General features: G+C 47.1%; 1 protein-coding gene across 9 annotated transcripts in view; it reads left to right on the plus strand.

Annotated features, from left to right (window-relative positions):
* The window catches only part of NR1H4 (nuclear receptor subfamily 1 group H member 4), a 123739-nt gene that overhangs the window by 35374 nt on the left and 61769 nt on the right, over positions 1 to 26596 (plus strand). For 4 of the 9 annotated variants that reach the window (XM_060195625.1, XM_060195629.1, XM_060195630.1 and 1 more), the window contains 3 exons: positions 1928 to 1988; positions 3605 to 3729; positions 5261 to 5402. The exons of 1 other annotated variant lie outside the window; for it this stretch is intronic. In XM_060195625.1, the coding sequence (XP_060051608.1) occupies positions 5336 to 5402 (67 nt within the window). In that variant the 5' untranslated portion in view covers positions 1928 to 1988; positions 3605 to 3729; positions 5261 to 5335. Of the gene's footprint in view, positions 1 to 1927; positions 1989 to 3604; positions 3730 to 5260; positions 5403 to 18959; positions 19069 to 26596 lie in introns of those variants that run through there. 4 more of the 9 variants (XM_007536642.3, XM_007536643.3, XM_060195626.1 and 1 more) reach the window with 3 other exon arrangements.

Genomic DNA, 26596 nt, shown 5'->3' on the forward strand with positions numbered 1-26596 from the left:
GATCAGTCAGGAGGTGAAAGCCACTAGCTAGATGGTCTCACTTGTTTGCAGAATCTAAGTAAATAAATGAACAGATCTGCCAGGAGCAACACAGACCCATGGGAAGTTGTGGTTGCTCTTGCAGGAAAGGGGGCAGTGAGAAGAGTGGTTAGAGTGGCCTTTCTGAAGGGACATGACACTGGAATGCTGGTGGGTGAGCCTCTGTTACACAGAACTATGAAGCTGTATTTCCCAAAATTTTACAGCATTGCAAGTCAGTGGCAATAAATAATATTTATATTCTTAAAATAAAATCCACCTTGAATTTCTCAAGTCCTCAAATAAGTGAGTATAGATGAGGTCCATGTAATAGCAACAACTCAATTTTTTCCTTTTTAAAAATGTTTTATTAGTGATTTAATAGTGATTCACAAGATTGTAAGATAACAGGGTATAATTCCACACAGTTCCCACCACCAGAGTTCCGTGTCCCATCCCCTCCATTGGAAGCTTCCCTATTCTTTATCCCTCTGGGAGTGTGGACCAAAGACCTTTATGGGGAGCAGAAGGTGGGAGGTCTGGCTTCTGTCATTGCTTCTCCACTGGGCATGGGTGTTGGCAGGTGGATCCACACCCCCAGCCTGTGTCTGTCTGTCCCTAGTGGGGCAGGGCTCTGGGGAGGGGAGGTTCCAGGACACATGGGTGAGGGTGTCTGCCCAGGGAAGTCAGGTTGGTGTCATGGTAGCATCTGCAGCTTGGTGGCTGTGAGGCAGTAAGATATAAAGCAGGACAAATTGTTTAATCATCAGGAACCCAAAGGTAGGAATAGAGCAGATAAAATTAGGCGTCTTCATGTGGGAAGAAACTAGGGAGTCTATTTTAGGTCTATTTTAAGGGGCCCATGACTTTAGTCATTTTTGCTTGAGCCTGACAGCTGACATGCAGGTGGACTAAAAGTCTTGTCTGGGGAGATGGTGTCCGAGTTGAGAACAAGTTCAGTGTTTGCTGGCTTGTTCCTCAGGGCCTCCAGATTCCAGTCAACACCCCCATTTCAAGGATGCCTTGGGGCCTCCTCATGTTTGTTCACAGTCAAGGCTGCTCCAGCCACTTGCACTGTGTGTGTGTCCATGTGGTGGGCAGTATCCATCCCGGGGTGACAGTTCCTCTGCTGGGCACTTCGCCATGGGCTCTGGCAACATTTGCTGCTGTTTCGCAATTAACCCAGATAAGCCCCGGGGCCTCTTGGGTCAAGGTTGCACTGTGGTAGATATTTGATGCAGAGTTGAAATGAGGAATTTCTCCTACTTTTTGCCTTCTGTTGGCAGGGTCTACCTTAGACTTTGAAGTGTCAAGACAATTTTTATTCTTAACTCCCTTCCTTTTCACCTTAGAGTGGCAAGAAGGCCTCTTGAGTGTGTGTGTGTGTGTGTGTATGTGTCAGATTCTATGCTACATTAAGGACTATATAAACTTACAAGAAGAAGAGGAAGAAGGAGGAAGAGGAGGAGGAGACAGAGAAATAAAAAGAGGGCTGGGTAAACAGCATAGTGGTTATGCAAAAGACTTTCATGCCTGAGGCTCCAAGGTCACAGGTTCAATCCCTAGGTCCACCATAAGCCAGAGCTGAACAGTACTCTCATCTTTCTTTGTCTTTCTTCTCTATAGCTCTTTCTCATTGAAATAAAATAAATAATATAAAAACGAGAAAAGAAAAAATAAACTAACCATACTATTTCTTAGATTTTGCAAGAACTATGAACTTTGGTGGTTGGTGGGGACAGGCAGAGGAGAAGAGAACTTTGCAGGTGGATATGGTGTGAAAAGACACCTCTGAATCTTTGGTAAACCATAATTAAATCACTAAGATAAAACACAAATGGTTTTTGGCTTTGGAGGGAAGGTCATGGTTGCTGGACCCTCTGACTCTGGATGGGCTTTCTTCCAACAGGTTGCAGACCGGACAGAAGACTTTACTCAGACAAGGTCATTCATTCACTCGGTAGACCTAGGTAGGTCTTTGCTCTGGCTGTGGACGAGTTCGTAGCCTTTCATAGGATCTGTCTCTCTTCTTTGAGCCCAGTGTCAGAGCACGTTGTTTGTGAATCTCAGATCCCAGGGGCCCCAGGTTCAACCCCCTGCAGCTTCAAATTCCAGAGCTGAGCAAGGCCCTGGTCTTTTTCTCTCATATTTAAAGAAAATTAAAAAATCTCTAATTTTCCCCCAAAATTGTCCTTGAAACTCCAGCTTTCTTCAGCCTCTTCTTTATTTTCTGGGAGCCTTTCAGACTCAGAGCCCTGTCAGAGCACCCTGATGCTTCCACCAGCTCTCCTGGGGGCTTGTGACCATCTGTGCTCTTGTGTGATTTTATGTTAATGTCTGTATTCCTGGCTAAACTGGTCATCATGGGTCACGAATACTTTCCTGCCTCTCATCATTCTGTCTCCAAAGATCAACACAAACCTCGGTGCTTCATTGAGTAAGTCCCAGAAGTGCTAGCAGGAAGCATGACTCAGTTGGTGACTCAGTCTGGTGGGCTGCCGTATTTGCAGCTAACGTGTTCTAGAACTCACTCACTTCTGTTTGACCTGTAGCATTCTGCCTCACACAAAAGAGAAAGCAATAGAAACAGGGTCTTTACTATTTTTATCTATTTTTATTTTTTCAATCCATTGTTTACAAGCAGGCAGGCAGGCTTTACGCCTTCTAAATTAGCTTAACATAGAATGTAGCTTTGCAGTGCCTTGTTTTTGAATTAGCTAGTTTATTATATCAGGATTCATTGATTCAGGCTTTATAGTATGCCTGATGATCCTAGCACTGGCATTTTGGTGAAACAGAGAAACAGTGATGTGGGCAGTAGGATGCCATAGCAAATATTAGTAATAGATTGCTTAATTCAACCCTTATATCCTCTTCCTGAGTAGCAAATATAAGTTATTATTATTTGCTTAAAAAATTTTTTTTAAAACATTTTATTATTTATTTATTTATTTATTTATTTTTGCCTCCAGGGTTATTGCTGGGGCTCGGTGCCTGCACTACAAATCCACTGCTCCTGGAGGCTATTTTTTTCTCTTTTGTTGCCTTTGTTGTTTATCGTTGTCATTATTATTATTGTTGTTGTTATTGCTGTTGTCGTTGTTGGATAGGACAGAGAGAAATGGAGAAAGGAGGAGAAGACAGAGAGGGGGAGAGAAAGACAGACATCTGCATACCTGCTTTACCACCTGTGAAGCGACTCCCCTGCAGGTAGGGGAGCCGGGGCTCGAACCGGGACCCTTACGCCGGTCCTTGCCCTTTGCACTATGTGCACTTAACCCATTGTACTATCGCCCGACCCCCTCATTTTATTTATTTTAATGAGAGAGACAGAGAGAAAGACCTGAGCTCTGCTCAGCTGTGGCTTATGATGTTGCTGGGGTTTGAACCTGGGACCTTTGGGGCCTTAGGCATGCAAATCATTTTGCAGAACCATTATGCTGTCGCCCCAAGCCCTAAACTACTTATTTGTAAATTGAATGATCTCTTTGTGGAGACAATGTAAAAATGCCTGAAAATCATCATTGATAAAAGTTCTGTTAGCACACCATTTCACTATTTCATCTTTGATTTTTTTTTTCTTCAGAGGAGTAGAAGACATTGGATAGAAGGAAAGAGGAAAGACCCAGAGCTATAAACAAAGTGAACTTAACTTCTCTTGGTTTCTCTGATTCATTTTAGGAACCTCAAAATGAAATTACAGGCATTTTGGTAAGATTCACTATTATTTACCATGGACAAATATCTAATTAAGTGAACACACAAGCCCCTGGAATTGTCTCTAAAAGGAAAGCTTAGAAATCTCAGGGGACTACTTCCTGTGTTTCTGATCTGCTGACATGTGGCTTTTCCACTTAAGGAAGCCCAGAACGAAATGGTCTTAAGTCACTTCCATCATGTTGCAAAGACCAGTTCAACTTTAGAATAAAGTTTAAGGTTATTGATAAATGACAAACCACCCCACTTTTATTCAAGACCTCTGTATGTTTTTAGAAACATTTTATTGATTTACCAGGGATGTGCCTAAGTCTGGGGAAAACAACTTCCTGCCTCTGTCTGTATGTGTCCCTTCCTCCCTCCCTCCCTCCCTCACATAGCTACAATCCAAGTTCCAACACCAGTTATCTCTTTCTTTCTCTCTTTTCTTTCTTTCTCCCTTCCTTCCTTCCTTCCTTCCTTCCTTCCTTCCTTCCTTCCTTCCTTCCTTCCTTTCTTTTTTACCTCCAGGGTTATCACTGGGTCTCGGTGCCAGCACTACAAATTCACTGCTTCTGGAGGCCATTTTTTTTCATGTTATTGGATAGTTGGATAGGACTGAGAGAATTTGAGAGAGGAGGGGAAGACAGAGGGAGACAGAAAGACACCGGCAGACCTGCTTCATCACGTTCGAAGCGTCCCCCCCCACCCCCCCACAGGTGGGGAGTGGGAACTTGAACGTGGATCCTTGTGTGAGTCCTTGTGCTTCCTACTATGTGTGCTTACCTGGCTGTGCCACCACCAGGCCCCCCACTAAAGGAAGTTTTGACTTAGGGTATTTTCAACTCACAGTGGGTCCAGGACAGTAAAACCCCATCGTAAGTCAAGAAACATCAGTAGGGATATTAGTTATCTTCTCAAAACATTTACCATGATTCAACTGACAGATATCAAACCTCATTTGTTTCTTTTTTTTCTTTTACAGGACAAAAAGAAATTGAAAGGAGAGGGGAAAATAGGGAGGGAGAGAGAAAGAGAGACTCCTGCAGACCTGCTTCACCGCTTGTGAAGTGGGCCCCCCACCCCCTACCACAGGTGGGGAACCGCGGGCTCAAACCGGTATCCTTACGCCAGTCCTTGTGCCTCGTACTGTGCGTGCTTAATGCTGTGCACCACCGCCTGACTCCGAAGCACCATTTCTCTACCAACCCCTCCTCCAACACCATTACTCTGCTCTGATAACAACCACACTCTCAGTCTGTTAGTTCACTTCCTCCTGTTACTTACATTCTACAGACGAGGGAGCCCATCTGACATTTGACTTTCTTTATTTCATAGATGGGGCCTTGAGCATGAAGACCAGGCCTTAACATCTGTTCCTAATTTTTCCTGCCTAAAAAAGAAGTGTCCCTAAAGGAGGATGTTCTATTTCCCTCCAGGAGAGTAAAAAGAGAGGGAGGCAGAGTTTCTGTAATGGCAGTTTTGTGAAGTAGCTTGCTTTGTCTGTCCCTCTCTTACCCATCTGCTGTCCCAATCTGTCTTTCAGGATTTTGATTTGAGGATCATCACCACCACACAGGTGTATCTCACATAGGAAAAAAGATCTGGTTGGGATCCAGCAATGAATCTCATTGAACACTCTCACTTACCTGTCATGGATGAATTTTCTCTTTCCAGTAATTTATTTGGTAAGTTGTCAGGCTCATTAAAACATAACTAAATACAGAATGTGATTTGAAAATATATGAGTCAAAACCTAAGTGAGGAATCCAAGAGCGTCCAGAAATTTCTTTCCTTCCAAGAATTCAGGGAACATCAGCTACTGCACAGGCATGGAGGTAGACTGGACCTTGGATTCACTGAGCCTGCAGGGCTGCTGCTGCTTCTTCTTTTTTATTATAGATGAGGCCAGGAAGACTCAGAGAGCTTTGTGACTTGTCCAAGGTCATGAGGGGAGACAATTAACTGAACTGGGAGCAGCAAGGAATTCTTGCTCTGGGGCTAATTCTGGCACAGTTATGATGTGTACTAAAGTATGAAATCGGGACATTGTGGTTTAATATGGTACTAATTAAAGGCCGAGGTGATTCAGGCTTCTGCCCTATCATCCTTTTGGTTCTGGGGGTGATATGACTCGAGTCAGGATCAGTCATTTAGAATGGATTGGGGACACGCTGTGCTAAGCTGCTTGCAGTGGACCTGTGACTAGGTGATCCCATAAAGTGAAAAATCACTGACTTCACGCATTGAGAAAAGCATCTCACCATAAAGTGTTTCAGCCGGGGTTATTGGCAAGTAGTGGGGGGGGGGGGACCAGGTTGGCGGGGCAGGGAGCTTTTGATCGGCTCAGAACAGTTCCCTTTTGCAGAACAGTTTGGGAGGCTTGGATGCTGTGCTTTCTCACTCCCGGTTAAAATGTGGACCCATGTAGACTCTGACAGTGGAGGTTCTAGCACTCAGAATGGCGCAGAAGTGCTGGAGTGTTGGAGTATGGCTCTTTGTTCCACTGCAGATACCCCTGGGAGATATTAACCAGTGTTCTGCTGCTGCCAGCCAGCCACTAGTGCTCTGGTGTGTGATGGCTTACCAGGCCATTGCCAAGGAAAGATCGCTGTTTCTGTTCCTATTTGCATGTTAGCCTGTCTCCATGCAGTGTGAGAGTATTCAAGGGCAGTGACAATATTTTGTTAACCCTGCACTTGATAAATAATAGAAAGGGAAGAGAAAGGGGGATTAGAGGAAAAAGAGAGCTTAGCTGTAACTCCCAGCAAGACCGGAGGCAGCAACAGTTACTTATAAAAGACACTTCGCAACCACACTTGCTGCATCTCCTGTCTCCAGCTAAGCTTCTCTTTGTCCTGGGGATGCAGGTGGAGTGTCTGTGACCTCAGGAGAACCACTGCAGTTTCCAGTGAAGGGAATGGAGATGCAGAACTCTGGTGGTGGGAGCAGTGCGGAATTCCACCCCTGTTATCTTATAACTTTGTAAATCAATGTTAAATAACTTTTTGATTCTAGAAAAAGAATAAAAGGAATAGTGGGATGTGGGCCGGGCCATGACGCACCTGGTTGAGTTCACATGTTACAATGTGCCAGGACCCAGGTTCAAGCCCCCGGTCCCCACCTGCAAGGGGAAAACTAGATAGGTGTTGAAGCAGAGCTACAGGTGTCTCTCTTCTTCTCTATTTCCCTCTCATTTTCAATTTGTTTCTACCCAATAAATAAATAAAGATAATAAAAAAAAGATGAGTGGGGATGGGTGAGAATTTTTCGCAGAGGGACCAGGCAGTGGCACACCTGGTTAAGTGTGTACGCTACATTGAGTATGAATGCAGGTTCAAGCCCGCAGTCCCCACCTGCAGGAGGAAAGCTTCACATGTGGTGAAACAGGGCTGCCGGTGTCTCTGTCTCTCTCCCTCTTTTTTCCCCCTCACCTCTCAATTTCTCTTTCTCTCTATCCAATAATGAGTAAATAGTAATATTTTTAAAAGAATGTTTTGCAGACACATGCCATGTGGAGATGAGAAATTGTTCTTATATATGAGCAACTGCAAACCACGAACCCTCAATAAAATTACTTGGGGGAAGAGGGAGCAGGCAGACACGCTTTTCCTTTACAAATAATCAGTATCTAGATTATCTAGGTTATATTACGTAATCCTAACTTGATGGTCAATATTGGTGGTGCATGTCACAGAATAAGAAACACTCCACCTAAGCTTTTTTCCCACATAAAAGTCATTTCCTGTCTGAAACTGTGTGACTGACTACACGTGGAAACTGCAAAATCTGCACTTTGGTGTCACTGCTACGTTGACCGATTAGATTCTGCTGTGTGCTGTGGAGTATTTCTCACAAGTAGCTCATTTTAAGCAAGCTCATCAAGGTGACAGAGGTGTGGGGTGGAAAAGGTACCGGTATATGTAGGAAAAAGTTGGAAGGTGCTTTCAAGTTGGGCTTCTCTCAAAAGATTGTTAAGGAAACTCCATGGCTCACATTTTCTTTATTGCTTCCCCTCATCTCTCCTCTGCTGATCATATTCTTTTAAAAATTAATTTTATTATCTTTATTTATTTATTGGATAGAGACCGGCAGAAATCAAGAGCAAAGTGGATAATAGGGAGAGAGATAGAGACACCTGCAGCACTGCTTCACCACTCTGCAGGTAGGGAGCAGGGGCTCAAACCTTGGTCCTTGTGCATGGCAGCAGGTGTACTCAGCCAGGTGCGCCACCACCCAGTCCCTGCGGGTCACACTCTTATAGTCTCCTAATGTTTCCTTTAAGATTTTAATGTAAGACACATCAAATGCATGAGCTGCAAAGCACAGTGGTTATTCTTGGCTGGGACATTTTCCTCAAGTCTTCATATGAGCCTCCACCCCGCCAAATATAAACCATGTATGACGTTGAGGCTCCTTTCACATGTCCTTCTCCCAGGGCCTTGTCCTCACTCCATTTAACATACCTGAGCTAAAGGTATGTCAAGGGCAGGTGAAGGCCTTTCTGACTCTTCCTGCTCCTCTACCTGTGTCCCTAGTGGGGCAGGGCTCTGGGGAGGTGGGGCTCCAGGACACATGGGTGAGGTCGTCTGCCCAGGGAAGTCAGGTTGGAATTATGGTAGCATCTGCAACTTGGTGCCTGAAAGGTGGTGAGATATAAATCAGGATAAACTTCTAATAAACAGAAACTGTAAGGTAGGACTACAGCAGATGTAAGTAGGGGCCTTAGGGCAGAAGGGAACTAGAAAGTCTATTTTAGCAATGTCCCCTAGGAGCCTGTGTCTTAGTGATCTTTGGCTGAGCTTGACACCTAACATGAGGTGGGCCAGAAATACTGTCTGGGAAGATGGTGTCAGAGTTGAGAGTAGAACCAGGAAGCAGGGTTAGGGCAGAGAGTAGCTCCCAAACTTGAAGAAGATATATAAATGCAATTAACTGTTTACTACCATGATCTGACCCAGGGCCCATGTCTGTTCATATTCAGCACAGGAGCCTGTGTGACCTCCGAGTCCCTGTCAGTCTGAGCTCACAGTCCATGGTCACAGCTGGAACATTCTAGGCTGCTCTCACGTCAGGACCCGTCTTCCTCGAGGGGCAGAGCAGGCTGAGCAGCCTCCCTTCAGAGAGCGGGGAGTTCCCACCATGGCTGCTCTACAGTGAGGGCAGGTCCTGGAGAGGCCCCAGGAGGGCTTGTGATGACGTTCCTGATGGAGGTGACCAGTGATGGTGGAGAGAGGGTACATCCTTGATTCTCCAAAGGCTTTAGTTATAGAGTTGAGGAAGCATTTCTACTCATATAAATTGTTACTTCAAGAAGCAGAGCTCAAAGCAGGTGTAAAGGAGATAGCGTGTCAGAGTACAGGAGTGAAGGACCAGGGCAAGGAGATAAGGAAGGACAGAAAACCAGGAGAAGATCACCTGTTAAAATCACTCCTGTGGGGCCAGGAAGATAGTGAGGCAGCAGAACACAGGGCTTGTACGTGAGAGGTCCCAGGTTTGATCCCCAGCACCACTAATAGCTGGAACAGAGAAGTGATCTGGCAAAAGAAAATGGGGAGAAGGAGGAGGAGGAGAAAAAGGAGGAGGAAAAAGAGGAGAATGAAAAGGAGAAAGAGGAGGAGGAAGAAAAGGAGGGGGAGGATGAAGAAGAGGAGGAAGAAGAGGAGGAGGGGAAGGAGAAGGAGGAAGAGGAGGAAGAGAACCCTGGGTGAGCAAGGGGAGCCTGATTTACATGGAGCTTGAATGCACAGAGAATTGTCCCTGGAAGGACTGTGGGCGGGGGCAGGACAGTTAGTACTTGGTGGTCCTGGAGACATTAATGCCCCTGTGCTTCTGGGGAGGACTTGGCTCCTCCTGGTAGAGTCAGGTCATGCGTTCTGGGAATGGAAGAAGTTTCAGGCGGCAGAAAGCAACTGTGGAGTGGCAGGCCGTGTGTGCAAGGCCAGTCTGAACCTGTGGCTGATTGTCTGAGGCTCCCGCTGAAGCCATGTGACTGTCTCCCAGCGGGGAGAGAAGCCTGGCACAGTGACGAGGACATTGCATCTCTGCATCAGTTGGAAGACAGAACTTTAGGGGAAATGGTGCAGATTTGCTGGAGAGCTCTGCTTTCCCAGGCTGACCCTTGTAGAAAAGGACAGACTGGGGAGTCGACTGGGGAGTCAGGTGGTAGCTCAGCGGGTTGAGTGCAGGTGGCGCAAAGCGCAAGGACCAGAGTAAATAAGGATCCCGGTTCGAGCCCCCGGCTCCCTACCTGCAGGGGAGTCACTTCACGACTTCACGAGCGGTGAAGCAGGTCTGCAGGTGTCTGTTTTTCTCTCCCCCTGTCTGTCTTCCCCTCCCCTCTCCATTTCTCTCTGTCCTATCCAACAACAAAGACATCAATAGCAACAACAATAATAACTACAACAATAAAAAAACAATAAGGGCAGAAAAGGACAGACTGCATGTATAGAATTACTGAAAATGGGGCTGCAATCAATCCGTGTGGTCCTTAGCTTTTTTCTACTGCCACACACCCCTGACAAGTCCAGACAGGAAGCGAGCCCACTGGTGACTCAGTCCACTCATGGGACTCAGAATGGAAGCACACTGAGCTAACGCAGATAGTCCCTTTTCCTCTGGGAGGTCCTGCCTGCCAGGAACTTGGTCAAAGATTAATGTAGTGGTTGAGAAAGGCTTCTCTGATGAATGAAGATGGCAAGGTCTTTGTGTAATTAGGGCATAATAAAAAGTAATAATGACAAAGTCCACAGCTTCCCAAGGTTTAACACAGTGAGCAAGGCAGGAGGTGATATGCTTACTAGTCTGTGCATGCAATAGTGAGTTGTGGATCTAGAATTAAGATATCACAGTTTTGAAGACTAAGTGAACAGAAAAAGCATTCTAACATTAGGACAAAAATAAGCCAGAGAAAGCACAGTCTTTTTTTTTTTTTTTAGTGATTTAATAATGACTAACAAAATTATAAGATAACGGGTATAATTCTATACAGTTCCCACCACCAGAGTTCCCTGCCCCGTCCCCTCCATTGGAAGCTTCCCTATTCTTTATCCCTTTGGGAGTCTGGACCAAAGTTCTTTACAGGGAGCAGAAGGTGGGAGTTCTGGCTTCTGTCATTGCTTCTCCACTGGACATGGGTGTTGGCAGGTGGATCCACACCCCCAGCCTGTGTCTGTCTGTCCCTAGTGGGGCAGGGCTCTGGGGAGGAGAGGCTCCAGGACACGTTGGAGAGGTCCAGGGAAGTCATGTTGGCGTACTGGTAACTTAAGGCACTGTCTTAGCTCCCACGCCTAATACTCCAGTGCAGAGTCCTTATTCACTTAGTCAGTAAGATGGAAATGTTTGCTGAATGTGATTAGAAATAAGATTGGGGCCACGTGTTGGTGCACCTGGTTGAGTGCACATGTTACAATGCACAAGGACTGGGGTTCAAGTCCCCGGTTCCCACCTGCAGGGCCAAAGCTTTGTGAATGGTGAAGCAGGGCTGCAGGTGTCTCTCTGTCTCTCTCCCTCTCTATCACCCCTTCCCTCTTGATTTCTGATTATCTGTATCCAGTTACTAAAGTTAATAAAAAATTTTTAAAAAGAAAAAAGAAACAAGCAATGACATTAAAAAAAGTCTCAAAGACAGTTGGGACTCTTGCGATTTCTCCCTTGTAAGGTGGGTGTAGGAATGCTTCTTTTCCCCTCAAGTTTTATTTATTTTGCTATTTTGTTTATGGGGGGAAGTAAACCACTTAGTTCTAGCGTATGCAGTGCTGGGGATTGAACCTGGGATCTTGAGCATAGAAGTAACCTCCCTGACACACTAATGAAGCTCTTATTATAGCTTGTAGGAAGGGTGGAATAAGCTGTGGGAAGATTTTCTGTAAACTTCAAGGCCCTGCAAGACATTCTAATTAATCCAGAGTTTGAAATGTAGCTGTTAGAAGTTAAATTGCTGAAATGATTAGACACCACTCTACTTGATAAAGGGAAGTAAGTTCTGTTTATGTTAACACTGAGTGCAAGGAAATTTCAAGGAAAACCAACAGAATGTAACCATGTGTCTGGATGCCCCACGGAGGGAGATGTGTGTTTTATCTTGTCTGGGCATTGCTGCTCTGCTGACATTTTTGGTGCCAGTTTGATTATTGTGTCTATTTAATAATTTTTCCAAAACCTCATTCTGCATGACGTCCAGCAAGTGGCAGGAGACCTAACCCGCAGAGCCCTGCTGATTCATATTTCATTTCCTTGAGCTATTCTTTGTTCTTGATGCCTCCTCTCAGCTTATGTTCATTTTCCTAGCATAGTTTTGCTTTTCTTAGAATATACCCACTTTGGAATCTAGTTCTGGGCTAGGGTTGTTGTTTAGTTGAACAGTCTTCCAGATACTAGAGTCAATCACTGTTTTAAGATAAAACTGAGTTTTGAGAAGCAGAGTTGTGGAGTATTTCTGCTGTTTAATTTTAGGTATTTTTCTTTTCTTTTTATTATCTTTATTTATGGAGGAGATACAGCCAGAAAAAGAGGGGGTAGGGGGAGGTAGAGAGGGAGAGAGACAGAGAGACACCTGCAGCCCTGCTTCGCCACTCACAGAGCTTTCCCCCTGCAGGTGGGGACTGAGGCCTTGAACCTGGGTCCTTGCACATTGGAACATGTGCACTCAACCAGGTGCACCACCACCCAGCCCCTAATTTTGGGTGTTTTTCTACCTCACTTAGTTCAATTCAGCTCTGTCCTTTGTGGTATCAGGGACTGAACAAGGGGTCCTGGGCTTCTAAATCCTGTGACCAACACCAACCGATCTCTGTGGCCCTGGTAATTTTACATTTGTTAGCAGGTTTCCTGGGTTCAATCCCACCTCTGTCACTAACTGTTCTTGTAGTCTTAGGCAAATTCTTTGATTTTTGTGCAAGCTACTGTTCTTTTTAAATAACCCCTTGCCATGTCTAACTAATCTTGACATCTATAGTATTCTTTTAAAAATAATTTTTTGGGGGGATAATGATTTATAGTACAGTTGTTGACACATAGGTACATTTTCTCATCATTGGAAGGAGCTTGAAGGAATCATGTTAAGTGAGATTATACTAATTCTTACAACTCAAAGTAGATAATGTTGCTATTTCCATAGCAACATCATCTGGTGTGGAAATGGAGATGTTAAAGACATTAGAAATTTTGCATAAAGTTTCAAAATATAATCAGGACAAGGGATTGGAGCTGAATAATTACGGACTGAGGCAAAGAAAACAGTCATATTCACCTTCTCAGTGGAAAAAGAATCTTTCCCATAAGTCTGTGCCACTCTGTTGGTCAAACCTCTTTTCCAGCCCAGCTCCCAAACCAGAATTTGCTCTGAGACCTTCTTCTTTTCCTTGCCTTCGTGGCTGACGCCTCTGCCCCTAACTTGCCTTCGCAGCTGACACCCCTGCCCCTGACTTGCCATGGAGGGCACGTCATTCACATTGTGCCTAGTTACCGTCTACAACAGTGACATCAACAGAACTTTCTCTGCCGATGAGATCAACCTAGACCCACTTTGTCCAATCAGTAGCCACTACACACATGTGACTATTGAATACTTAAAAGGTGACTTGTGTAGCTAAGGACTGGCTCTAATTTAATTTAAATTGGGGCTGGGTGATGGCGCACCTGCTTGAGCGCACACGTTACTGTGTACCGGAACCCAGGTTCAAGCCTCCGGTCCCCATCTGCAGGGGGAAAGCTTCACTAGTGGTGAAGCAGTGATGCAGGTGTCTCTCTGTATCTCTCCCTCTCTATCACCTCCTTCTCTCTCTCTTTCTGGATGTCTCTATCCAATAAATAAAAATACTGAAATTTTTTTAAATTTTAATTTAAGTCATTATAGCAGCTACTGTTTGCCCAGGACAAAGCTGCAGGACAAATGTATTTTTAGAGAAAATAACATGAGGTGGATATATATATATATATATATGTATATATATGTATATATATATATATATATATATAGAGAGAGAGAGAGAGAGAGAGAGAGGGGGGGGGGGAGAGAGAGAGAGAGAGAGAGAGACCAGAGCACTGCTCAGATCTGGCATATAATGGTGCTGGAGTTGGTCTCTGGGGCTTCAGGCATGTCTGTCCTGCTCTGTTATGCTCTCCAGTCTTGACAGTTCCAGGTCTGTACACTAAGCTAGAAGACATGAAGCATTGTAAAGAACCCCTCACTCAGGATGCAGCAGGGTAAAATGGGGCCATGCACAGAGAGCCACTTGGTGAATGTGTGGACGCTGAGGATGAGCCTTTGTTAGCCATGACTGTCATGTTTGTATAGATCATGTTTGCCTTTTTAAAAAGCTTCATTTATGATCATGCCATTTTCGCCTGGATGATAGACCTGAGAGAGAAGCAGGGCAGGAGTGATTATCTGTGTTTTGCCATCTGTCAGGACTAATGAGGCCCCGGTAGCTGGGAGACAGGCTTGTGGTGAGAAAGTGCATGTGACTGTGGGATGCCAGGGTCTGTGCTGAGAAAGTGCATGTGACTGTGGGATGCCTGGGCCTAGGTCTGTGCTGAGAAAGTGCATGTGACTGTGGGATGCCTGGGCCTGGGTCTGTGCTGAGAAAGTGCATGTGACTGTGGGATGCCTGGGTCTGTGCTGAGAAAGTGCATGTGACTGTGGGATGCCTGGGCCTGGGTCTGTGCTGAGAAAGTGCATGTGACTGTGGGATGCCTGGGTCTGTGCTGAGAAAGTGCATGTGACTGTGGGATGCCTGGGCCTGGGTCTGTGCTGAGAAAGTGCATGTGACTGTGGGATGCCTGGGCCTGGGTCTGTGCTGAGAAAGTGCATGTGACTGTGGGATGCCTGGGCCTGGGTCTGTGCTGAGAAAGTGCATGTGACTGTGGGATGCCTGGGCCTGGGTCTGTGCTGAGAAAGTGCATGTGACTGTGGGATGCCTGGGCCTGGGTCTGTGCTGAGAAAGTGCATGTGACTGTGGGATGCCTGGGTCTGTGCTGAGAAAGTGCATGTGACTGTGGGATGCCTGGGCCTGGGTCTGTGCTGAGAAAGTGCATGTGACTGTGGGATGCCTGGGCCTCGGTCTGTGCTGAAAAAGTGCATGTGACTGTGGGATGCCTGGGTCTGTGCTGAGAAAGTGCATGTGACTGTGGGATGCCTGGGTCTGTGCTGAGAAAGTGCATGTGACTGTGGGATGCCTGGGTCTGTGCTGAGAAAGTACATGTGACTGTGAGATGCCTGGGTCTGTGCTGAAAAAGTGCATGTAACTGTGGGATGCCTGGGCCTGGGTCTGTGCTGAGAAAGTGCATGTGACTGTGGGATGCCTGGGCCTGTGCTGAGAAAGTGCATGTGACTGTGGGATGCCTGGGCCTGGGTCTGTGCTGAGAAAGTGCATGTGACTGTGGGATGCCTGGGTCTGTGCTGAGAAAGTGCATGTGACTGTGGGATGCCTGGGCCTGGGTCTGTGCTGAGAAAGTGCATGTGACTGTGGAATGTCTGGGTCTGTGCTGAGAAAGTGCATGTGACTGTGGGATGCCTGAGCCTGTGCTGAGAACGTGCATGTGACTGTGGGATGCCTGGGTCTGTGCTGAGAAAGTGCATGTGACTGTGGGATGCCTGTGTCTGTGCTGAGAAAGTGCATGTGACTGTGGGATGCCTGGGCCTGGGTCTGTGCTGAGAAAGTGCATGTGACTGTGGGATGCCTGGGCCTGGGTCTGTGCTGAGAAAGTGCATGTGACTGTGGGATGCCTGGGCCTGGGTCTGTGCTGAGAAAGTGCATGTGACTGTGGAATGTCTGGGTCTGTGCTGAGAAAGTGCATGTGACTGTGGGATGCCTGAGCCTGTGCTGAGAAAGTGCATGTGACTGTGGGATGCCTGGGTCTGTGCTGAGAAAGTGCATGTGACTGTGGGATGCCTGTGTCTGTGCTGAGAAAGTGCATGTGACTGTGAGATGCCTGGGTCTGTGCTGAAAAAGTGCATGTGACTGTGGGATGCCTGGGCCTGGGTCTGTGCTGAGAAAGTGCATGTGACTGTGGGATGTCTGGGTCTGTGCTGAGAAAGTGCATGTGACAGTGAGATGCCTGAGCCTGTGCTGAGAAAGTGCATGTGACTGTGGGATGCCTGGGTCTGTGCTGAGAAAGTGCATGTGACTGTGGGATGCCTGGGCCTAGGTCTGTGCTGAGAAAGTGCATGTGACTGTGGGATGCCTGGGCCTGGGTCTGTGCTGAGAAAGTGCATGTGACTGTGGGATGCCTGGCCCTGAGTCTGTGAGAGAAAGTGCATGTGACTGTGAGATGCCTGGGTCTGTGAGAGAAAGTGCATGTGACTGTGGGATGCCTGGCCCAGTGCTGAGCCTCCACTCTAAAACACTAACAGTCAACAGGTCGCACCCTCAGTGCGTGCTATTGGAATCACTTCTCCTCAACAAGAAAGTCAACGCACAACAAGAATTCAAACCCAGCAGTTGTGACTTCTATAGTGTGATGGTAGACAGACATTGTGTTAAGCATTTGATAAATTATAAGTGTGTTTAACCCTCATAGTAACCCTGTGAGGTTGTGTGAGATTACCAACTGCAGTTTTCAAAGGAGGAAACCGAGGCAGAAAATGGCTCAGGAAGTTGTCCAAGGTGCAAAGGAAATGGATTCCCTTGCTCAGGTTACTACAGCAAAGTACTGTGCATGGGTTCAAAGTACTGTGCGTAATTGGTTTACAGTTCTGGAAGTGAAAAGTCTAGAATCTAGGTGTTGTCAGGGCTGGTTCCTTGTGAAGGCTGAGGGAGGGATCTGTTCTTGTGCTTTTTTCCTGGCTGCAGATAACTATCTCTGCCCTGTGACGCTTCACGTCTCCTGTCTTTGTGTGTCTGCTTGGTGCTCCAGTTCCCTGCTTCTCTGGGGACACCAGTCCTCAAGGACCACAGTTTAACCTGCCTCCTTCTCGAAGACCCCATCTACAAACACGGCCACACCCCAAGGTGCTGGGGGATGGTAGGGTTTCAACATGCTATTTTTTGAAGGGCACAGTTCAACTCACGGCATTAGATGGGCCTCCAGACCTGACATCCTATTTTTTTTCTTTTAAATTGAGGTGGTATTGGTCTAATAATCCTTTTTTTCAAAAGAGCTTTTTTGGGGGGCCAGGTAGTGGCACACCTGGTTGAATGTCCATGTTATAACACGTAAGGACCAAGGACCTGGGTCCAAGCCCCTGATTCCCACCTGCACAGGGTGAGCTTCATGAGTGGTGAAGCAGAGCTGCAGGTGTCTCTCTGTGTCTCTCCCTCTCCATTTCTCCCCCTCCCTCAATTTCTCTCTCTCGCTTTCCAATAATGAATAAAATGTTAAGAAAAAATATTTTTAACTTTATTTAGCTTGATAGGTTAGAGAGAATTTGAGAGGGAATGGAGAGAGAGAGAGAGAGAGAGATGCAGTCCTGCTTCACTGCTTAAGAAGCTTCCTCCCTGCAGGTGGGGGCGGGGCTTGAACCTGGGTCCTTGTGCATGGTAATGTGTACTTAACCAGGTGGGTCACCTCCTGGACCCCAAGGCAGTATTGGTTTACACGACTGCATATGTCTCTTTTAAATTTCCTTTACTTATTATTTTTATGGAAGAGAAGCTGGATCTCTGCTAAGCTCTGGAGACCTTGCACTGCCAGGTTTTGAACCTAGGCCTCCAAGCCTACAAGGACTGAGTTCCAGGGCGCTGACCTACCCCCAGCCCAAGGCTGTATATGTTCGATGTGAAGCACTTCACTGTCCTTCAGATCTCGTGTTGCCCCACCATCTTGACTGCCTGTGTTAGTTTTCACTCAGTGGGGTCAAGTGGTGGCACACACGTTACCATGCACAAGGACCCAGGTTCAAGCCCCTCCTGCCCTGGTCCCCACCTGCAGGAGGCAAGCTTCAGGGATGGTGAAGCAAATCTGTGAGTGTCTCTCTTTTGTTGTTAGAGTTCGGGGGCACCAGTAGGCCGGGCTAGCTTCGCGGCGGTAGACAGAGACTCGAAGACACACGGCTGGGCAGAGAACGCAGTTTAATCTTTATTCACGAGCAGGCAAATCACCACACCATGTGCTTCTCCATCTTTCTCCTCTGGTGGCTGCGGCAAGGACTCTGGAAGTCCGTAGGGGTTCAGGAGCGGGTACAAGGGGGCGTGAAACTAGCAGGGGCAGGGGCGGGGGAGGGCGAGACCAAACCAATGTGAAGCACAACAACAATTCCCCCTTTTCTTTTTAACATTGCTATGCTTCACATTGGTTTGGTCTCACCCTCCCGCCTCTGGGAGGTGGTGGTTTGCCCCTGCTAGTTTCACCCCCTTGTCCCCACCCCGGCCCCTACGGACTTCCAGAGTCCCCGCTGCTGCCTCCGGAGGAGAAGGATGCAGGACAGATCTGTGTGGTGGTTAGTTTAGGTTAGTTTTTGAATCATTGCTCCTGAATAAAGAAATACAGCTTTTCTGCCCAGCCGTGTGTCCTCGAGTCTCTGTCCACAGCCGCGGAGCTAGCCCGGCCTGCTGGAGCCCCAAACTCTAATGACACTCTTTATCTCTCCCTCTCTATCCTCTCTGCCAATTTCTTTGTCTTATCCAATATAAGAAAAAGAAAATAATTTCTTTTATTATCTTTGTTTATTTGTTAGAGCCAGCCAGACATCGAGGGGGGCAGGGGGAGGCAGAGAGGGAGAGAAACAGATACCCGCAGCACAGCTTCACCACTTGTGAAACTTTCCCCCTGCAGGTGGGGACAGGGGGCTTGAACTTGGGTCCTTGCACATTGTAATATGTGCACTCAACCAGGTGTGCCACCACCTGGCCCCCCAAAATATTTTTTTTAAGTAATGAGTTTTCATAGAGCTCCCTCTCTCCTACCCTCCTCACCCCACCTCACCCCCACCCCGGCAGACTTGACACTCGAAAACATGATGCTGTAATGATTCTTGACATTACAAAGTTAAATCACCCTGGAACCTTTGCACAGAATTAAGTACCGAGACCCTGCATGTGTCACTTGATCCCAAGTCTATGTCTGAAACCACTGGACAGGAATGTCCTCTCAAAGTCCTCCAGCCGAGAAGAGTGATCCCCAAACGCTTGTCTGAAGGAAGAGGCAGGTTTCCAGTGTACGAGGCAATTTGGCATGGAGGACTTTCCCCATAAACATTGACAAGTATTCTGCTCTGTAGTGAAGTTAATCAGTAAACCACACAACCTCTGGCCCCCATCACTCCTTACCGAGTCTCATGTTCAGTCGCCGAGCATACGCTAAGAATGGTGATGCAGTTTCAGGAGTCAGAAAACCCGACACTAGTCAGGCCCCCTCACAGCTACCCGGCGCTAGAGCTGCTCGTGGAGATGCTGAGCGGGAAGCCTGCTAAAGGTAGGACACGCGCAGGTGCTCTGGGCAGAGAGCTTCTGCCGCTGGATTGAGGACGGGGAGGGGGGTGTTGGTTGACATTATAGTATCAGTTCATTCCAAACCAGAAGGTGAGGGAGAAACTGCATAGGCTATTATGATGGGGTTCCAGGAGGGTAGTGTTTGATTGGGATTAAATCTAAGATGTTTCCCTAAAAATTTCCACCAGGTGTTACGTAAAACTAACGTTACTCTCCCAAGTGAAATACTAAATGGTTCTAACATTAAAGCCTGTGGGCCCTTGAGAAATATTTTATTCTCTTAAAAATAACAAATATGGTTTGAAAGAAAATTAAATAACTATGGTTTGAGCCTGGCCCTTGTGGCTTGTGGCATGGAAAAGAGCTTTGGTGCTGTGGTCTCTCTCTCTCTCCATCTTTCTGCCTTTTCACCTTTCTGCCTCTATCCAATAAATAAATAGTATTAAAGAGAAGGAAGGCAGCACACTCCTCCTCCCCATCATTTTACGCAGTACTGGGGATCAAATCCAGGGCCTCACACATGAAGGGCATGTGTTCTACTCTCTAATAGTTTCAGGGGCTGAGGAGACAGCATAGGGCTCTGCAAAAGACTTTCATGCTTGAGGCTCTGAGGTCCCAGCTCAACCCCAGCACCACCACTTGATCAGGTCTCTGGATTATCTCTCTTTTTCTACCTTTCATGAAAAATAAGCCAATGAAAAATATAATGGTTTTTAAAAAAGAAAAGTGGTCTTAGATTAGACAAGATAGCTCACTGGACAGTGTGCCTGCTGGACCACACACACAACCTGCCCTGGGGGAACGTTGGGTGGCCAGTGTCTTTCCCTTTGTCCCGCCGTCTCTCTCACCATGGTCTTGGAGCAATGAATTTAAACACCGTATCTACTGTAACATTTTAAAAATGGCGAGTCTCAAACCCCAGTGGGTCTGAGATGATTTTTTGGGTTGGTGGCCGGCATTAACAACTGGAATAGACAAGAACTGAACAAAGAATCCAAGTGAAATAGAGTCACAATGCCAGAAATAGGAGTCACAACGCCTTCAGGAAGTCAAGTATCATCTCACAGTCACTCAACTTCAATTATTTATGTGTACGCCTTTCCATGCCTCATGCTGGAAGATGCATCGAGTGTGTTGTGAAGAAGCAGCGACTCACAGAGCTGGTTCCACAGCAACTTTCCTGTGAGTTTATGGGAAACCAGCTGAGCAAAGTGTCCAACCTGAGATTCAGGCTATTTGCTCTCTCTGAAGCGCACGCGCAACACAGATCAGAGTTAAAGCGGCGTGTGATCCAGACTCAGTCTTGTGGTATGTCTCTTGGAGCAAAATGCCATCATTTAACTCTTAAGGTGCGTGAGCAGCATTACTGTAATAATCGCAGTTTTGAACGAATTCTCGATCATGCATTGACGCCGGACCATTTTGTTTAAATGTCTCATGAAAGCGACTGCCTCTGTGTTGAGAAATTAGAGTTAGTGGGAAATTAGAGTTAGAGCTAGTTTTGCATTTAACAAGTATGTACACACTTGCACTCAGGCCTTGTGTAAGGCTCCCGGAATGAAAAACAAACAAACAAAAATAATGATAGGGGAGGAATATAAACTAATATTTTCCTCACAGACTTGCCACAAAGATAACAAAAATGCACTGAATGTTTATGCTGTTTCAGGCACGACGCCATTTGCTTTTGTGGCTTGGTTGATCTTTGCGATAACATCATGTTGATATGCTGGACGATTCCAGCTTTACGGAGGAAGGAACGGAAGCTCCAGGAAGCTCCATGTCTTTTGAATTCATACACCCAACGGGCAGTAGATGAATGGAGTCTGGACTTGTTCATAATATGGGGCCTCATAACCAGCGCGTCCCAGTATATTGGCTTAACACGAACAAGGGCCTGCAAGCAAACCGAAATGACAAGGTGCACGGTGGGGAGGAGAGATTGCGTCCACCTGGGGACGTGGGCCGGGCCTCGAGGTGGGGGTCAGCTGACCAGTTGGGGAGAGGTAAAGGCGTCGCAAGGGACTGGCACCCAGAACAGCACGACTTCCCGAGTGCAGCCATGCCGCTAGTGAGGACATCGCAGCTCGGAAGTAAAGGAAGGCACAGAGTCAGTTTCCCACTCAGGGCACATTTCAACACACATTCATGGGACACGTACTACCTGAGTGCAGAGCCAGGGCTGGAAAACTGGGCGTTCTCTGAATCCTTTCCCGGCTCGTCATAGCTGGAGATGTGAGAAACCCAGCCCTTCCATTTGGACACCTGCTGGCTTCGGCCTCAAGTCCTTTTGGCTGCACTGTCCTTGGGGTGGTCACTAGCCGCAACTGAAGACAGTTTCGGGGAGGGGGGGGGCGGCAGGTGGTGGCGCATCTGACTGAGCGCACATGTCACAGCACATAGGGTCCCAGGTCTAAGCCCCTGGCCCCCACCTGCAGGGGGAAAGCTTTGCGAGGGGTGAAGCAGGATTGCAGGCGTCTCTCTGTCTCTTCCCCTCTCTATCTCCCCCCTGCCCCTCTATTTATAGAGGCCTCTACCCAATAAATAAAGATAATACAAATTTCTTCAAATTAAAACTTTGTTTTTAATTGCCACTATTTAAAATCAAATGTTTTCTAGTTCAATATCTCCACCCCATTCTCCAGTCTGCAGCACCGGATACAGAAGTGGGTCAGTAAAGAGCATTCTCATTGTCTCAGAAAGTTGGCCCAGGTGGGAGCTAGTTCAGTGGGTAGAGCACAGGTTTCCCAGTGCACCAGACCTGGGTTCCATGCTCAGCGCCACGTGGGCCTGCACAGCGTCACTGGGGCTCTGTCAGTGGCAGGGTATTGCTGTGGTGTCTCCTGGACTAGGAATCGGTTTTTTTTTTTATGTTTTAAAAAATATTTACTGATTTATTCGCTTTTGTTGCTCTTGTTTTATTGTTGTAGTTGTGGTTGTTATTGATGTTGTCGTTGTTGGATAACAGAGAGAAATGGAGAGAGGAGGGGAAGACAGAGAGGGGGAGAGAAAGACAGACACCTGCAGACCTGCTTCACCGCCTGTGAAGCGACTCCCCTGCAGGCGGGGAGCCGGGGGCTCGAACTGGGATCCTTACACCGGTGTTTGCGCTTTGCGCCACCTGTGTTTAATTTAACCCACTGTGCTACCGCCCAACTCCCCTGGACAAGGAATCTAAACACTGACAGGGGCCGGCAGAGGGCTCACTGGAGGAGTGTGCTGCTCCACCATGCCCGTGCCCCAGGCTGGAGCCTGGCCCGCCCTGTCCTGAAGGAGATCCTGGTGTGCTCTCTCTCCTGATGTCTCTGCCTCTATCTCTGAACAGTCTGACCTGGGGAGGCTGCTAGGTGGAACTGCATGTGTGAAGCCCTCTGCCTGCCCATTCCTGGGTGCAGGCCTGAAACTTTCCATTAGATGGCCCCTTTGCAGAGAAGCCACTAAGTTTCCTGGCTTGGTGGCCGAGCATTCACAGCAGGGATGCTATTGGATCCCCCACGTTGGCTCTTCCTATGGTCGTGAAGCAAGGTCCCGAGCACGGGGTGTGCGTCTGGCAGTAGGGAGCTTGTGCTATTAAGCTCTACACTCTAACCCAGAATTTTGCTCTCAGACTCTCTCGGGATCTATTCATGTATTTCCACTTAGAATTCTTCCCTGGGGATGGGGCAATGGTTTAATGGCTATGCAGAAACTGCTCATGCCTGAGGTCCTCAAGTGCCAGGTTCAATCCCTGGCTCCCCTACAAACCAGAGTTGAGCAGTGCTCTGGTAAAAACCGAAATCTTCTCTAGTTGCTCATGAGAAATTCTGTCATAAATTAATCCAGCTTGTTCCATTTCTTGATAGACTGATTCAAAAAAGTCCATGAGCCCAAATTTAATACATTTCTAGATATTCCCTTTAAATTGTGTTAAAAAAGACATAAATTTGCCCTTTTAGAAAGCATACTCTAAAGTTGACCTGGATCTGCCCTTCAGGTCTAATTCCCTATCAAGAAGTTCTCCCTGTGTTTACTTCAATTTGTTCCAGATTGATTATCCCTGTCTCATACTCCTCTAAGCCCTCCGCCCTCCACACACACACCCACACACCCATACACACCCACACACCCACACTCACACACACACACACACTCACACACACACCCCACACACAGACTCACCCACCCACACTCACACACACACACTCACAAACTCACACACACACTCACACACACTCACACACTCACACACACTCACACACATCCACCCACACTCACACACACACTCACACACACACTCACACACACTCACACACACACTCACACACACACACTTACACACACTCACATACACTCACACACATCCACCCACACTCACACACACACTCACACACACACACACACTCACACACACTTACACACACTCACACACACTCACACACATCCACCCACACTCACACACACACTCACACATACACTCACACACACACTCAAACACACTCACACACACTCACACACACACGCACACACACTCACACACACACACGCACACACACACTCACACACACCCACACTCACACACACACACTCACACACACACCCCACACACACTCACCCACCCACACTCACACACACACACTCACACACACTCACACACACTCACACACATCCACCCACACTCACACACACTCACACACACACACTCACACACACTCACACACACACTCACACACACACTCACATACTCACACACACACTCACACCCACACACACACACTCACACCCACCCACACACACACTTACACACACTCACAACCACTCACACACACACTCACACACACTCACACACACACTCACACACACTCACACATACACTCACACACACTCACACACACACTCACACACACTCACACACACTCACAATACACTCACACACTCTCTCACACACTCACACACACACACTCTCACACACACACACTCACACATACACACACACACTCACACCCACACACACACACACTCACACCCACCCACACACACACTTACACACACTCACAACCACTCACACACACACTCACACACACTCACACTCACACACACTCACACATACACTCACACACACTCACACACACACTCACACACACACTCACACACACTCACACACACTCACAATACACTCACACACTCTCTCACACACTCACACACACTCTCACACACACACACTCACACATACACGCACACACACACTCACACACCCACACACACACTCACACACTCACACACACTCACACACACACATTCACACACACTCACCCCCACACACACTCACACACACACTCACACACACATACACTCACACACACTCACACACACACTCACCACACACTCTCACACACACACACACTCACACACTCACACACACTCACACACACACACTCACACACACTCTCACAACACTCTCACACTCACACACACTCACCCCCCACACACTCACACACACACTCACACACACACACACTCACCACACATTCTCACACACACACACACTCACACACTCACACACACACACACACACACACACACTCACACACACTCACACACACACACACACACACACACACACACACACACACACACACCACAGTCTATGGTCTTTTCTCTTTGCTATGTTCTCTGTTGTATTCTCAGAGCCCACACAATATCTCGCAAGTAGCAAGTGTTCTATATATACTTATAAATGAAACATACCCTGTCAACAAAACAGAATAATGACAGTAACTACTACTTAGCTGTCACTTGACTACATTCATGTGATGCCAGGGAACTCAATGCCCTGTTGACCTCCTTAATACAATTTTCTATTCTTTTAAAAAATGTTTTTCTTTTCACTAAACAATGAAGCAGGAGGGGAGAGAGGAGAGCAGAAAGAGAGCAGGGAGACACAGCAGAGTTCTACTCCACCATTCCTGGAGCTCCTGCTGCCTTCTTGCTCCGGTGGAGGCAGGGTGGGCCCCAGGGCTGGAGCCTGGCCTGCTCTGTGCTAGCTTATCTGGACAACACCTGCCGGCACTCACCTGACTACATTTCAACATCACAGTTTCCCTGGGCTATTTAGGAAACAAATACATATTTTATTGATGTATTAACATTGTACTTTATGCTTAGAATTATGAGGTAGCAAAGGTGGGTATCAACAGTCCTATTTTTTTAAATATATTTATTTATAAAAAGGAAACACTGACAAAAACCATAGGATACAAGGGGTACAACTCCACACAGTTCCCACCACCAGATCTCCATATCCCATCCCCTCCCCTGATAGCTTTCCCATTCTCTATCCCTCTGGGAGTATGGACCCAGGGTCATTGTGGGATGCAGAAGGTGGAAGGTCTGGCTTCTGTAATTGCTTCCACACTGAACACGGATGTTGGTAGGTAAATCCATACTCCCAGCCTGTCTCTTTCTTTCCCTAGTGGGGCAGGGTTCTGGGGAGGCCGAGCTCTAGAACACATTGGTGGGGTCGTCTGCCCAGGAAAGTCCAGTTGGCATCATGGTAGCATCTGGAACCTGGTGGCTGAAAAAAGAGTTAACATATAAAGCCAAGCAAATTGTTGACTAATCATGAACCTAAAGGCTGGAATGGTTCATATGAAGAGTTGGGGGGGGGGGTGTCTCCATTTTGTAGATAGCTAGTAGTCCTATTTTAGTTATATTCCAAAGGGCCCATGACTATACCAGATTTTATTCTTGAGCCTGACATCTGATATGCAGGTGGATCCAAGTTATTATCTGGGGAGATTTTGTCATGGCTGGAAAAAAGACCAGAAAGTTGGATCTGGGAGGAGAGTAGCTTCCAAATATCGAAAGGTGTATAAATATTGTGGAACAGTCCCATTTTATAGAAAAAAAATTGAAGCAAAAATGTCAGGCAATTGGCCATGGACTTGCAGCTCATGGTCGAGCTGGTCTAGTCCATCATGCTGAACTCTGACGAGCAGTCCCATTTGGGAATAGCAAAAGTCCTGCGCGGTTTTCACTGTAAGTTACTGATATAGTTATGGCTGTGGGCCAGGCAACGGTGCACCTGGTTGAACGCACCTGTTACAATGTGCAAGGATCCCAGTTCAAGCCCCCAGACCCCACCTGCAGGGAGGAAGCTTCACAAGTGGTGAAGCAGGGCTGCAAGTGTGTCTCTGTTTCTCCCCCTCTCTGTATCCTCCTCCCCTCTCAATTTCTGGCTGTCTCTCTTGTTTATTGTCTGTATTCTCCAGAGATCAGGTGAGGGTGCTGTGAGATGCTGGGAGTGCTGTGCTTCAGAATACAGACCTGACTTAGGAGTCCTTCTGTGCTTACCATGCTCCAGTGTCCTCTGGTGATCGTTACATCTCTGTGAAAGCTTTACATTTTGATCACAATGACCCCTAGCCTGACACATTACCTGGCTTGAGCTGGGCATCTGCTTGGTCTTCTTTGCTGAGACTGTGTGGATGGGCAGGTGGGGTAGGATCCCGTATCCCCTCAGGTTGCCCAGACCC

The sequence above is a fragment of the Erinaceus europaeus genome, chromosome 7, assembly GCF_950295315.1.
Source record: "Erinaceus europaeus chromosome 7, mEriEur2.1, whole genome shotgun sequence".
NCBI lineage: Eukaryota > Metazoa > Chordata > Mammalia > Eulipotyphla > Erinaceidae > Erinaceus > Erinaceus europaeus.